At 31.9% G+C, this 15,210-nt stretch overlaps 1 protein-coding gene across 2 annotated transcripts in view; it reads right to left on the bottom strand.

The window, feature by feature from the left end:
• DIP-gamma (Dpr-interacting protein gamma) overlaps positions 1-15,210 on the bottom strand; it is a 91,760-nt gene that overhangs the window by 26,740 nt on the left and 49,810 nt on the right. For both annotated transcript variants that reach the window (XM_070648553.1, XM_070648554.1), the window contains exons 3-6: positions 13,658-13,776; positions 13,426-13,567; positions 13,268-13,333; positions 6,543-6,719 (exon numbers count right to left, since the gene is read on the bottom strand). In XM_070648553.1, coding sequence (XP_070504654.1) covers positions 6,543-6,719; positions 13,268-13,333; positions 13,426-13,567; positions 13,658-13,776 — 504 coding nt within the window. The remainder of the gene's footprint in view (positions 1-6,542; positions 6,720-13,267; positions 13,334-13,425; positions 13,568-13,657; positions 13,777-15,210) is intronic.

Genomic DNA, 15,210 nt, shown 5'->3' with positions numbered 1-15,210 from the left:
ACTTAATAGCAGGGGAGTGTAAAGGAAGTATAAAGGAAGTAGACAGAAATTTCTGAAGAGGGGAAGGTTGAATTTTTTGTATAGATTGCGAAAATTTAGAGGGGTGGATGAGAAGTTTGAGGTGGGAACGAAAAACTCTAGCAAATTGCTGAGTTTCCTGTTCAAAAAGAGTGATGGGAGTGGGAGAGAGTTAGATATTTTGACCCCTCTGATAACACCCTCAACTAGTAATACACTTCTGTTTGCCTCAAAATTTTGAACTTTACAGCTTCAATTCTCAAGTTTCCAAACTTTGAAAAAATCAAGAAAAATCTCTTAACTAAAACGTGCACTCCAGCAAAGCAGAAAGCATTCTCAAGAGACTCAAAAAATATTTTATTTTATTTTTTTTGTGTTGACATTTTCTTCTTTTTTTGTTCATCAAATGAGTGTGTTAGAGTTTTTAAGTGCTTTACAGAACTTTTCCATTAACGCAATTTTTATCTGACTTTTAAGAAAAATTATTCTCCTTCTTATCATGATCACCCCCTCATGAAATAATAATTAATCTATGTGGTAAATGATTATGATGTAATCACTCTTAATATAAAGTGGCAATGATTTTTTTGGCTCTTGTGCTTCTGTTGTGAAGCTTTTTGGAGAGATTATGATTGAGATTTGTTATTTGTTGTGCTGTACAGCTGAGGTTTAGAGTATTTTTGAGAGATCAGACAGAGCTAAGAATGAATTATTTAATTCTCTTAACTATTGGGGGAAGTCTGACTCCGATGTTCACCAAATGTCAAAAGCATACTTGCTCATGATATCCCCTATTTCCACTATATGTACCGTTAATGACTGATCTCAATTCGTGGGTTATGTACATGAAAGGATAGATCAAAAGCTTGTCCAAGTAACACTATCTGAAGGTTGCCACGAACCCAACAATCAGGATACAAATGATAAGGTTTTCAATCAACCATCTCCGAATCCAACATGGCCAAAGAAAGCAACAGAATACAAACCTATATGTATGTTCAAGCATTAAAATCTAAAGAATCAATAAGAAATGAGCATCAACTTTTGTATGCCCACAACCAAAAAAAAAATCAATAATTGACGCATCTGACAGAAAAAGAATCCACGCTCATTGCCATCATCGCATTTCTTGCGTCGAGTAGCAACTTAATGGCTAATTTCCAATCATGATAACAAATTGTCTCACATACAACTTAGACTTTTATTAGTCATTTATGTTCCTTATTTTCCATTTCCATTTCCACATTCTCTCCCACCCATAACAGATCGATCCAAAATGGACATTCATTACCTTATAATGAAATCATTGAATTTGTATTTTCTACACTATTGCAGTTCATTTTCATCTTCCATCTTGCCAAACGCTATTCTGACTTCATTTATTGCATATATTGATATCTTTGGAAATATTTTTTTCTGTATACAACATACACTTATTACACTATGAAGGCATAAGAAGAGCAAAAAAAAAGGCAATCAAGTTTTGCTTTCGAACGAGCACGAAATTCTATACGCACATTGTAGATGATGTTATGTTATAACAAACAGCACATAGTAGTACAGACAACAAGGCATATAAAATGATAATAGAGCAGAAATGAAATAAAATACTGAAATATGTACAGACACAAAAAGCTATTACAGTTGGGACTAAGAAGAGTCGAGAAAAAAAAATGCTGGAAGTAATGTGTACAATTGAACATGTATGTATATAGCTTTGATAAGAAAATGGTCGAATTAAGGGGAGAATAACTAAAAGAAGATGGACAGACGTACGTTAAAATAGGAAAAATTGAAATTCAGGTGAAATAGTCACGTATTTAGAGCATGTATATGTAAGAGTTGAGGAAGAAATAGGAGGATAATTGCTTTCCGCTCAGTACACATTCACATATACACGCTAACGGATTTTTATTTCGGCGACTTGCGAAATTTTCCACATTCCTAAGCAGAAAATGTAATTTTGACCAACAAATCTTCTCCTCTGTTGCTTTCTTTCCGACTTTTTTTTTTCTTGAAATGCTACGTGCACTCGTTTCAGTTAAGCAGGTAAGAAAGTATTTTTTTTGGTATACTATTGCGCAATAAATTCCTCAATGCACCCATATCAACATGATAAAAATATATCTATGACCCTATGTATCCATAGCCTTTTATTCACCCACCACGCACAGCGTTTTAAATGGACATTTCTCGTTTCTTTCATTCTACGTTTTTTTTGTGTGTGCGTTTATGGCTCATAATGAATAAAAATGACAGAAATGAATATAAAAAGGGCGAAAGATAAAGGTATTTTGCCATCTTATGCCGCCTTCTCTCATTCACATCCGTTGGATCTAACTGAAGATTACCATTGTTTAGCAATTTGAAAATCTCTTCCTCCAACCTCCTTTAGGTTATTTAATTCAATGTGCCTTTATTGCATAAGGTAGATTTAAGAATCTTCCTCTTCCTTATGCTCTCCTTTGTTATATTTAACATAAAGAGGAAGAAATATGAAAAGAAAAAATTGTATGTTGTGGAAAGTATATGAATATAAGGAGCTTCAAAGCTTTAAGGCATGAAGTAAAATCCTCAAAAAATATTAAGTAAAAATCATTTTTTTCTTGGCTTGAATAAAAAAAACAAATGACTAGGAGGTGAATCTGAATAAAAAAGTAAATTTTTGGGTAACTTTTTATTATTTAATAAGGTATGGCATTTTCGCGACATTTGTAAACTCGCATTGAAAGCAGTGTTCAAAATTAATTGCTTGATAATTTTGATACAGATGTATGTCTTAAGGCCTACACTCAGACTCAGTATGGTTTGAAACTTTTTAAAACAAACATATTTTTTTGATGTAGATTGGGAAGTTAGGTATGAATTAGAGGAAACATCCTCTTGTTTACAGATAAAGACAATAAAAAATTCAGTTACTTGTGATAAGTGAAAAGTGACTAAGGTCGTGTAATTAGAATTTAAAGGACTCCATTATGTACGCAGCCTCACTTGAGTTTGGAATCATCTCTTTGGGAGTCAGGAGTCTGGACTCTAATCGAGGCACCTTTTTTGGATTTATAGAATCCGGTCTTTCAAAATCTAGCCAATTCTCACTGAATACACCTGTATATCGATTTAAATTCAGTTCAAATAGTTTGAGATGGGCTGGACATGTCAATAACACCCACAGGATGTCCCGGTGCATAGAATGAAGGTATCAAATTTTTTGGATGGTAAGAGATCTCGAGAAAGACCAAATAATTCTTGCTTTGTAGAAATAGAACGCTAAAGTTCTTAATATTCCGAACTGGCAAAGGTTCTCGAAGGATAGAGGCTGTTGACTTTATTCAAGTGACAATGGGCTCACTTGTGCTCTAGAGCCACTTAAAGTACTCTCTTCTCTCACGTAATGAGCATTATGGTTGCATAAAATAGACCAGTTACAAGTTCAAAGACATATTTGGTGCAGGAAAGGAAGTAAACAAGTAAAATCCATTCTAAATTTAAACTAAAATTTCTCCAAAGTTCCTGTCTAAATCCTATTAAAACCTCCCAAAATCTCGTCCGGAATTTTTATTTTTACTCAATTTTATCATCTATAAATTATACAAGAATCTAAATCTTTCTCAAACAACAAAATGGAGCAACATCAAAAAAAAAAATCTCAGATACTTTTTTCCATTATTCCTTTGCTCTTTATTGTATGCTATAAATTTTCATATATCAAATAAATAAACGAAAGAGTTAAGATTTTTTTTAGATATTTTTATGAATTGTATTTTAAAGAAAATGAACAAGATTATCTTTGAATTTCAAATTTTTTCTGTTCTGTTCTGTATGCTCCTTTTTCTACTTTATAAAGTATTTGAAGGAAGGAGATCGTATAATCTTTTATGTGTTATAAAATATAAACTTAATGTGATAAAAAAAGATGAAATTCAGAGGAGAAATTTTGGTTTTTTGGAGATTTTTATGGAATTCCAAAATTATTTACCACAACAGTTATATGGACTGATGATGAGAAATGTTTTAGGAATTCCGCCCAAAATAATGCGCACATTGAAATTCGTTTAAGAAGAAAAATCGTTCAAATTCAATGGAAGAGATTTAGTTCAATGTGAATAGATGAATTAAGTTAAATAGCACAATCGATTGATATTGAAATGACATGAATCTTAGAATTTCAATACCTTTTCTCTCATACAATACCCTTTTTTTTTGGTAATCAAAATAGAAAAAGAGCTTGATTTACCCTTTTCTTAAATAAATAAACTCGATTCACTCACACCTACTTTAAGGTTTTTATTTACATCAATTTAAAGTTTATTTATAGAATCATATAAAGTGAATTATTGGACATATAATGGCTTTAAAGAAGTTATTTATGAGGAAGTCTTTAAATAAAACAGAGGTGTGGAACATGTGTGATTGATCGAAATTTTTGGAAATGCCATAAACCCCAAGCTATTTGCAGTTTTGGGTTTGGCTTAACAACAAGATGTGCCATGGCACAAAAAAGGTTGTCCACCACTGATATAGACTGTATGGAAAATATGTATTTTATGTATTGCTGATCGGCAAAGTTCAGAATATTAATTAGACGTCTGGGTTATAAGAGAATTTTGTTTCAAGATTGAACAGAGGATATTCCTTAATCCCAGTGAAATATGATATTTTTTAACATTATGGATATGAACCATAATTATTATTTTTATTAAACCGGCTCATTTTTTGTAAAACGCAATTTCAACTTTCCACATTTTCTTTGAATAAAATATCTGAAAGGTACCAATTGAATTCTAAAGAGATTCTTAAAAATCGACTTTTGGATCAAAAAGGAAGGGAACTTTTACAAATGAAGGAGCGATTGTAAATGATTTATCAGCTAAATAAACAGTCTTGAGAAATTCTTACATCATAACGAATTAAAATGAACAGAGTGTGAAGGGCTGGTTATGTTATAAGAAGACTTGAAGAAGCTTTTTTGAATAGGGTTTTCAAGTCAGACATTTTAGATGACAAACAATCACGAGAACAGCCAAAAAGTTCATGGAAAGAGGCTTTTTCATAGAGGGACAGTATAGCATTTTGTATTGAAACTAGAAAGCGCAAGCCAACGATAAGATCAGTTTGAGGCAACATCGGAATGAAGCTATGGATCACAATTGATCAGCACGGCCAGCGAAATAAAGAAATTATGAATTTAGAGCTCTAAGTCTCTTCGAATATTGTTTGAAGATGCCTTAAAATTCAAATCAACTTCGATCTCTGTTTAAATACTTTGAAAAAATGTAGCATAAAAATCTCAAAGTACCTACAAATTTAATTTGTAAAACTTGAGTTATTAAGGTTTTTAAACTTCATCTTATTATGTCACTCAAGTACCATAAAAATAATAACTTTGATTGAAAAAAAATATAACGATGACATAAAATCCTTTTAACAACTCACGAAATGACTTTCCTCAAAATTTCATTAAATATACTTTTTTTAATGCTTTCAGTCCAAAGAGCCACTTTGAAGTTCATCCATTAAAAGTGCATTTTATGTTAAAAGTATTTTTTTTTATTTTTGAGTGAAAAAAATCGAATAATAGCCTGCAGTTTACTAAAACCCATTTTATACCTTTCATACGATTTTTTAATTTAATAAATTCCCTGTCAATTTACCACTGTCCATACCCATGTACGTTCTTTTAATATTTGAACAACAGCTCAACAAGGTTTTTTTCGTCTGTATTTTATCAAAAAGCCACATTGAACGCAAAAACCAATTTAAAATGCGATCACGCTTGATTCTTTTTTTTTCGTGTCTATTTATTCCCATATGGAGACGTAAATGACCAATATTACAAAGCCACAACATAAATATAATTTGAGTGTGACTGAATATTGCATCTCCTTTTTTTTATAATCAGATTATGGATGATGTGCATAAATGAAGGTATGTTGAATTGCATATGTTGCATGTACTTATGGTAAAATCTTTTATTATTTTAATTTTTGTGAGCTTTTTTGACCATTGAATTTTTGGCTTTAAATGTCATTAGAGTTAGTAATCGAAGGATGACGTCAAATGTTGTACTTGATTAAATATCATATTAATGTCTAGTGTGTACAGCTTTAAGCACGCATAGACCCAAATTGACAATCTATTTGAAATTAACTAACATAAAACTGCTGTTGGTCTTATGTACAGTTTAAAATACCTGCAAATTCCTACATATTAGCTCTAACTGCTAGTAAATGGACATATCAAAATTTCAAAACAGTTTTGATAAAATTAAAGTTCATTTTCTGACGACCAAACAGGAACAACATTTTAATAAATCCATCAATATACCCTGTTCGGTACAAATAATTCATGGCTGCCAAGTGCTTGTAATATGACGTTAATGTTTAATGCCGTTTACATGATAATTGTCAATTGGATGCCACGTGGTCATCACCTGACTGCCATGAAAAATTTGTACCAATCGAGTACTTTAATAAATAATCAATAAATCTTTAAACAGCATCAAAAAATATCCAAATAATACTTACTTTTCATAAGCTCCTTTCCACCACTCGATTTCCTCATTAAAATATGTTCACCATCCTCTCGACGCCAAACAACTCGTGGCTGTGGATGTCCTGTCGCCCTACATATTAATGTAGCATCTTCGCCCTCTTGCACGGCAATATCTGTTGATGAGTCTTCATTAATGATGTCCGGTGGAACTGAAATGGATACGACAATAGAGAGAAAAAAATCTTATAAAATATAAATGTCTATTGATATGGAGGCCAAGAAAAAGGTCAGAAAGACATAAAAATTGGTGAAAAAGCATAAATGAGTGTGTGCATGACATGCTGACTCTTTTCCAATACACTCGCCATAACCCACAGACATGAAGGCACACCAATGATGTTAAATCTGCATTAAAAATTAACTTTATATTTATTGCCGACCGACTATCTTCATCTTCTCTCTATACAGCATAATATAATATTGTAAGAAATAAACCTATGTCAAGAAAATGACAGCAAATCAATACACTCACGACAGTCTTAGATTCCCTCCATTATATCAACATATCGATATATCGGGTACACATACTTATTGAGTATAAAAAGGATAATATATATCTATATACTAATAGCCATTCGAAATCAATCGACTTTAAAATTTCGTTTTCCTTCTTTTTTGGGGTTGGGGATAAATAGGCATGAGAAAATCTTCAAATCAACTCAACTCAAATGTATTTTGATGTGATTATGTGTGCATGAAAAATTGGGGTTGATTTTTTATTCTGCGAAATGTAAAAATATGCTTAAGAATCTTAAGGAAGCACAAAAAAAAATGTTTAACTTATGCTCCTCTTACACGTAGTTAAGAACACTTTAAAAAGGGCTCTTTAGTGAATGTGAAAATGAATTTATTTTTCTTGAGGAGGCAGACATAAAAAGCAATTAAAATTTATGAAGTGAAAAGAGAGTCTTTAGTAAAGGCGCAACAGTAAAGAAATTTTTCTTAGACGATTTACTCAGGATATTATTTATTTTAATAGGAACTTAATTAGGATCATAAGGAGATGAATATTAGATTCATTTGAATCATTTGTTGGGATTAGCTTGTTGAGAATTGTTTTATGGATCAGAAATTAATGAAATCATCTGAAAACTTGCATATTGATCTTCAAGGAAAAAGGGTCATGTTTACATTTTGAATTATGATTTTACTTTGATAATTTTAATTTCTAATAAATTTTTCCAGCTAAGCTGTATGTAGGAACACTTCTTCTCCTATCCCGTCATAACACTTTTCAACAAAATTTTGAATTAAAAACTGTATTCCATAACAAACCCCCTCCATGACTCCTATTTAAGTGTTATTTAATTTCCGAACTTCCTCTTATTAAAATTAGATTCAAAATCTATAATTACAGAACAGACTTCCTCAACAATCTACAACAATGTTTCATAATAATCCATGAAATATATTGAAAAACTCGGAATATTCCTCATTCATCATAATTGATCATTTTATTTGATATTTACTTCTGTCAATATATATATAGAAATTTAATTCATAATATGAACATACATGATAATAGCTTGTTTGACGTAGCGTACATATATGTACTTGTTTTACATCGTTTTTTCAATTTCCGGATCTGTGATGATTTTACTTTAAAGATTTTGATGGATTAATATTAGATCAGAAAGTTAGGAAGTTCTCGTGCAACACAAATGAAGAAAGTTCCTACTAAGCTTTAAGAGCTTCGATAAAGCTATTTAATTAATATCAAATGGAAGTCGTCTTTGTGTGGTATCTATAAGGCTGCAAAATTAAAGCAGCTTCCATTCTTTGATAGAAAAAGAGCATCAGTGAAGCCTTAAGATCTCCCAAGAGGAGCCTTCTTCATTTGTGTCCCTTGGGATTAGTAATGACATTTTTAACATGTACAACTTTAAGGTTTTAAAGGAAATTGTAAAGTCATTCTGTCATTTTCTATATTTCACTGAGAAACCAAATTTACAAAGCTGAAACTGATCCATTTATTGACAGTAAACTACAAAATTGCCACAAAAAAATCAATTTAATCCAAGCATCTCCCTAAAGAATTGAAATGAAAATTTAAAATTCCGAAAATTGAATGAAATTGTGTAAATTATTTCCTGATAAACATAACATTTCTCATTTTTAACCCACTAGTATCATGCTAGCTCCTCTTGTTTATCGTGTTAGCAACAATACGTTTGGGAAATTTGAACTTCTTGTTTTAAAAAATAATAGAAAATTCTATCTATTCAGGAGAAGAGGGAAAAAAAGTTGACAACAGAACAAAAGTTGATATTGCTTGTAAAGAGAATCTAAACTCAGCAAAATTTACGTCATTAAAAAGTCCATTGAGACTGCAACAAAATGATTATATTTTATTCTACAATTCCAGAACGAAGCCATTCTTTTAAGAGCTTATATTTTCTGGACTAAAAATACCACAGATGAATCAAATTTTATGAATATCAGATCTGCGGGATCTACTATCAAAATATAATTAGTAATAATGAGTTGTGTGCGATGACAGGACAACAAGTAGTTGGATTGTGAAGCAGGCTATGTTTTGGAACGTAAAAGGCAAATGGAGTGTTAACAGAAGGAAAGCCACTTGGTGTACAACCGCAGAGAAAGAGACTAAGTTTATCAGAATTATTCGTTATAGGAACATAAACCTCTTCAACCGCTTTACAAATGTACGACGGCCATCTGCTGTATTTTTGCCGATTTTTCAAAAAGTCTAAAACTCCATACAAATATTGAAATTTTTGGTCAAATTTTGTATGATATTAAACTCAATATTAAGACTCAAAATAGTCCAAAAGTACGATAATAGTGCCAAACTTGGAAGTGCTCCGATTTTTTTCCAAAAGTATCCGGATTTTTTGCGAAAATCCTCTGGCCACCCTATATTAATGCCATACAAACGCCATACGAGCATAGTCAATTGACTCCAAATCCCTATCCCACTTTCTAAATCTCTCTAAAGACGCCCCTGATTAAGGTCAATGATATTCAGTCTGGACTGTTATATTTTCTATACTATAATAATCTATACTATAAGTCTATACTGCAACAACTGTCTGTACAATTGAAAAACACAATAACACATTTACATTACCACACTGTACATTATCTCATCAATGAATCAATAAATTAAAGTTGTCCTAGAAACTCAGAACTTTTTACAACTTATTTGTGACATTAAAATAAATTCAAATTATCTCTACCATACCTCCATTAAAATTTATAGCGAGTAATTAAAAAAAAAATTCACATGCAACCAAACTTTTAGTTCAATAAATTCCTTAAACTTTTACCAACAAAAAAAACTTTTCGTGTTTTATCGCAAAATAAAAATTTTGTCATCAACTCGCACATTAAACATCGTAAAAATTCAATTCCCCAATATCTCTCGTTCTACTTCCAAATTTTGCACTCTTTCTCGCTTCGATTCGAAAAATGAAAATTAATTAAAAATCGATAGGAAAACATTAATCTTTTGGAAAACGAACGCTTGCTATTGAAAAATCTCGTAAAACCATAATTCGTAATCGGAAAAAAAAGTTTATTTTTTTGGAAAATTTTACAATTTTTTTGTGCAAGGGATGGTAATTTAGAAATTGAAATGGTAAAAAATTCTGTTGAATTAAAGTAATAGATTTACAACCGAACAAGACATCGTATAGAGTATTGCTAGGGTACCGCTACATCGCAAAAGTTAGGAAAATATGCAAAGTTGTCTTGCTGGTAACCTGACAGCTGATTTGATCTATTGTTATGGAAAAATATGAAGTTTGCCGCATTAAGCATAGTCAGAGCTTGAAGTCGACTCGGAGTTTGTATAGAAAGTCGACTGAAATCGATTTCGAGCTCTAAACATAGTTATGGACCGTTCACTTATTAGCTATAGAATAACGAACCTTAAAACCCTCGTACCTACTCTCATTCTCTACCTGAATGTAATAAATGAATGGATCCTTCATGAATAAATAGCCCGGAAATGTAAACTTCATAATTTTAAGTTCAAAGTTCCTCTCCATCGCATCTGATTACACTCATTTCCTAAATCTACAACCTTCACCCGATTGTCTATATCTCATCGTCATCTCCATCCACATTATATATCAGAAAGGATATAAAGACGAGAAAATTTTTCGTATATTTCATTTCCACCATTTACTTTACCAAATGTATTGATTGATTATAATTGTTTAAAGAGATTCAATGCAGATTTATCATCATTATCATGAAGAATAGGCGGTATTTAATAAAGCCGACGAATAAAATGAATTAATCAATCAATATTTAAATACAAGAAAAATTCTGCTTCATTCCACAATTTTAATGAACTCATAACAGAGGAAATTTGTGAAAAATTGATGAGCAGCATAAAACCACTGTCCGATATGTCATGTGATTTATATAAATCCACCAAGTCTCCGAGGTATAATGAACAACCGAAAAAAAATTTATATATTTTTATATTCTGGATGTGGATTAACGTTGAGATTCCCTCGTAACTGTATTATTCACAGATTTATATGCTTCCATCAATACACAACCATATTGGTATTCTATCATGTAAAAAAAACGTGTTATGAATTTTTATATTTTATATTATCGACTCTAGCACTGTTGCCTTCAAATTTTTGGATCTATACAATGCCTGTAAAATGAATTTTTTTGGCAAACAAATATTCAGCTTTAGCATGCATCCATCCGCAGATGCTTCTATTCATCCCGCGAACATATTATAACGTGTAAAATAATAAATTGAGTTTTTCATCTCCTTGCATGAGCTACGTTTGAATTTTGGGTATTAATTGAAAAATTGCATTTTTATTTCCTTAAATTTTAGGGTTTGTAGCTGTTTTATGCAGCTGAATTCTTAAAACTAGAACAACATCAATGCATGATTTGTATGGAAATGGTAAGAAACAGACTCTCAAACAGCGCAAATCGGTTAGTCGATTCAAAATCTTGGACCAATCTTTCGTGACTCTTAAGCGCCGGATAGTCGATTTTAATGACCCGAGTTCGATCCCTGGGTCATGCAACTGTGCAGAGTTGGAAAAGGCAAATTGCCATTTTTGATAGATCATTCTATGTTACTCTGGCTTAGACACTAAGTCAAAGGAACGCTGGTCTTGTGCAAGATTCGATGCAAATCCAGCACTGTGACAGAGTTACACCGGCTAATGGTCGAATTTTTGATCGTTAACCGACTCATGCTTGTGAAGCCTTGAATTCTTTTGTTCCAATCACCTACAACTTGTCTGCACTGAGACATAGACAATTCCAAAAATAGTCTACATCCAAATGTCTAGCAAGAGATACTGTTCCAAAAAAATTGTCGAAATAGCTAATAGATGGATTGATAGACGAGTTGACATAGTGGAACAGTCTCAATTTTCATGTCTGAATTTCAGTAAATGTTCTCGATTTGCCATCACAAAGTAAAGTAATGTCACCAAATTGTGTAGGATTTCCATAATTGACATTACTAAATAAACAATGAAAAAACAGTTTACGTTTAATTTCATTGTCTCTAAAAGATCAGCACAGTGAGTCAATTTTGTGAACAACATAAATGATTCATTACTGACATTTAATTTATTATGGACGATTCAAGTGTGTGTAGGCTGTGATGCTTTCAAATTTACGCAAGTACTCGAGATTCAAATTTTTTTTTTTGCCAACAGCCTGATGTATAGCAACCTGCAAATTACTCATTGATGACGAAATTGAGCCTCCATAAAATCAGTGATTCGAATGAAAACAACAGTTCCGTTTTTTTGTTGTTAATCCTATCCCTAAACATTTTTTACTCTTTCATCTTTTTTTTCTACCTTCGTTTAACCTTCAGGGTGAAAAACTGCAAAAAACAAAATAGTCATCATCGTTGCAGAACACGAAAATAAACATGACATTCTTTTCTATTTCCATTCTGACATATTTTTTTCTCTGTTTTACCACTATTGGAATTTTTATGCACTAAACAGCCTCAACTGTATAAGCTTTTTTTATGATGCCATTAAAATGCCTCTGGATTTTTTTTTATATTCATCCTGTCATGTCGTCTTTCTCCACCACTACAGTGTGCATCTGTCATGTTTGTTATTAGAATTTAAAATCTATTCAGAGCATAGATATGAAATGGCATTGGAATGAAAAAAAAGAGAGAAGAAAGAAATGCAAGAAAATTGTCCCAGATAAATTTCATTTGGAACTGAGATATGAAGTGCGGCGATAAATAAGTACTGTAGTTTTTAGTTCTTACATCAGCATTTAATATACATCCCTATTTTTATGACAGTCAGTTGTAAATAATCACTATAGATAGACAGACAATATGCTTGTTAAATCATGCAACTTTCAATGCAAACTCCATTCATCATTCTCAATTATGTATGTAAAAAGAAGGAAGTGAATCTAAAGCTCTAAGACCACAGAGCGCACAATTGTGCGATTTGATCTGATTTTAATTTAATCAGGTATGTCTAAGGTACATATTTATCCTTTAAATCGCATGATGCAGAAATGACCGAATATCCGACTTTAATATTAGGTAAATTCGATGAAATCCGACCTTAAAGTCAGAGTCAAGTCGGCCTAGTGCCGGATTTCCGGTCATCTCCACACTGTGTACCTTTCGAGTCAGCAGCCTTTCCCATTTGTCTTCTGAGTGTATTCCATCATACAATAATACATAACATAAGCTTACCTTGTACATCTATGCATCCTATTTGCTTTTTCATTGGACTAGCATTGATTTGGCACATATAACATCCTGTTGTGTATTGAAATATAGAGAAAAGAAAAAAAGAACAATTGCCCATGAGGAATGAATTAGTAGGAATCATAAAAATTGACAAAACATACCGCGATCGGATTCACGAAGCTGCTTTATACGCAATCTCCATGTTCGCATGTCTTCATGAACGACACTAATTCTAACATTGTGTGTGACGACACGTTCTTCTAACGCTAGCACCGTTTGATCACTTGCACGTAACCATCCGACCTATACAGGCAAAAGCAACACGAGGAGATGAATAAATTATGTATTGTTATTATTTTTATGTCAATAAAATGAGAAAAAAGGGACTGATACCTTATATCTACCAAGATTCCGTACAGAACACGTGAGAACAGCTTCTCGTCCCGCTGGAAAAGTGACATTTTGAATTGTGCCTTCAAATTCCGGCTCTAGATCACCTGAGAGATTAATGTCTGAAAATAATGGATAAAAGAAAATTAATTATAATAGAATCAAGGATATAAAGAAAAGGCTGTGAACTTTAATGTCATTATTTACATTTAATGATTGACAACGGTTGACTTGAGAGAGAGACTTGCTTTGTGCACGTCAAAGGCTGAACAAAAAAGTTTATTCATTAAATTTCCGTCTCTTTTTCTCATTTTCTATGATAAAAAAAAAATCCTTTATATTTTCCCCTTGATTTCATTACATCATCATCATCATCGTAATCAACAGAGTAGTAATGAATCCTTACGTCAAACAATAGATGAGGAACATTTCCATTCATTTTCTTTATGAATGATATGAGAGAACAATGAACAATAGAGGTAGGAGCCATAGTAACATGGAGAGTATTTTGATTTTATTTTATATCCCCTTTGCTTTAATTTATTTACTCTTCATGCAGCCTTATGAATCCATTTATTTCAACGTTTTTTGAAAGACGTATAAAGAAAAGTTTTTTTTTTGTGAAATTAAGTGGAAAATTTTCTATGGAAATCTCTAAGTGTTTTCGTTTTGTTTGTTTCCGTATAACTAAGGACGAAACCTTAGATCAAAAGGCTTCATTTAGCATTCATTTGGTAGTCAAACTGAGTCCGAATTTCATTTTAGGTTCATAAGAATTCTATTTGGATTTCGTCTCCTAAGTGTTCCGAGGGGAGTCATTTTAAAAAGTCTAGGTCTTGGTATCAATCTCAAGAATTAAGAGAGTAATACAAACTAAAATTCAAAAGGCCGAAATTTTACAATCTGGGAAAGTTGACAGTAATACATGAAGATTGAATAAAAATAATGAATTTATTCAAAAAAATTGCAAAGTCGCAGACATGCAGCAGAAACAAAAAAAGTCATTTTTGGTAGCCTAAAAGTACTTTGAGTGACTGAACTGAAACAACTGATCTGGGCCTTTAGATATTTTTGTGTTTATACTGTATAAAGAAGTAGAAGATACCGTCTTGAAATGACGTCAGCAGTGTAGACAACTCAATTTTTTCTATAAAATTCTTTTGACGTCATAGACGTTTAGGCTTGGTTACAAGATCATGAACCAAAATTTTAACTTCTTATTAAAATTAAAACCCGCTCCTTCTGAGCAGTAATTTCTGAATGTTTCCTTAGGAAGCTGTTTATTTTTTATGTTTCGAGGAAACGGGGAAATCGGGAAGATTTTATAAAAATTAATGATTTTTATGGAAAAGTTTACTTTTGCACAATAAATAAGTGAACAGACCTTAGTACCCAAATTTATTAAATTTAAGAAAATTAAAAAAAAACTTTCAATTTTGAATTCTTTTGAATATGACCGAATAGCTCAAGTCGGGTAATCAATCCACATTCCGGCACCATGAAGGAAGTCATTGAATTGTTACAAAACGCTCTTAGAGGAGGTGGGAAATCAACTG

This window comes from Chironomus tepperi, unplaced genomic scaffold (assembly GCF_022539635.2).
Source record: "Chironomus tepperi strain 1889 unplaced genomic scaffold, CSIRO-AGI_Ctep_v1 contig_406, whole genome shotgun sequence".
NCBI lineage: Eukaryota > Metazoa > Arthropoda > Insecta > Diptera > Chironomidae > Chironomus > Chironomus tepperi.
This window is presented reverse-complemented; position numbering and strand designations above follow the sequence as displayed.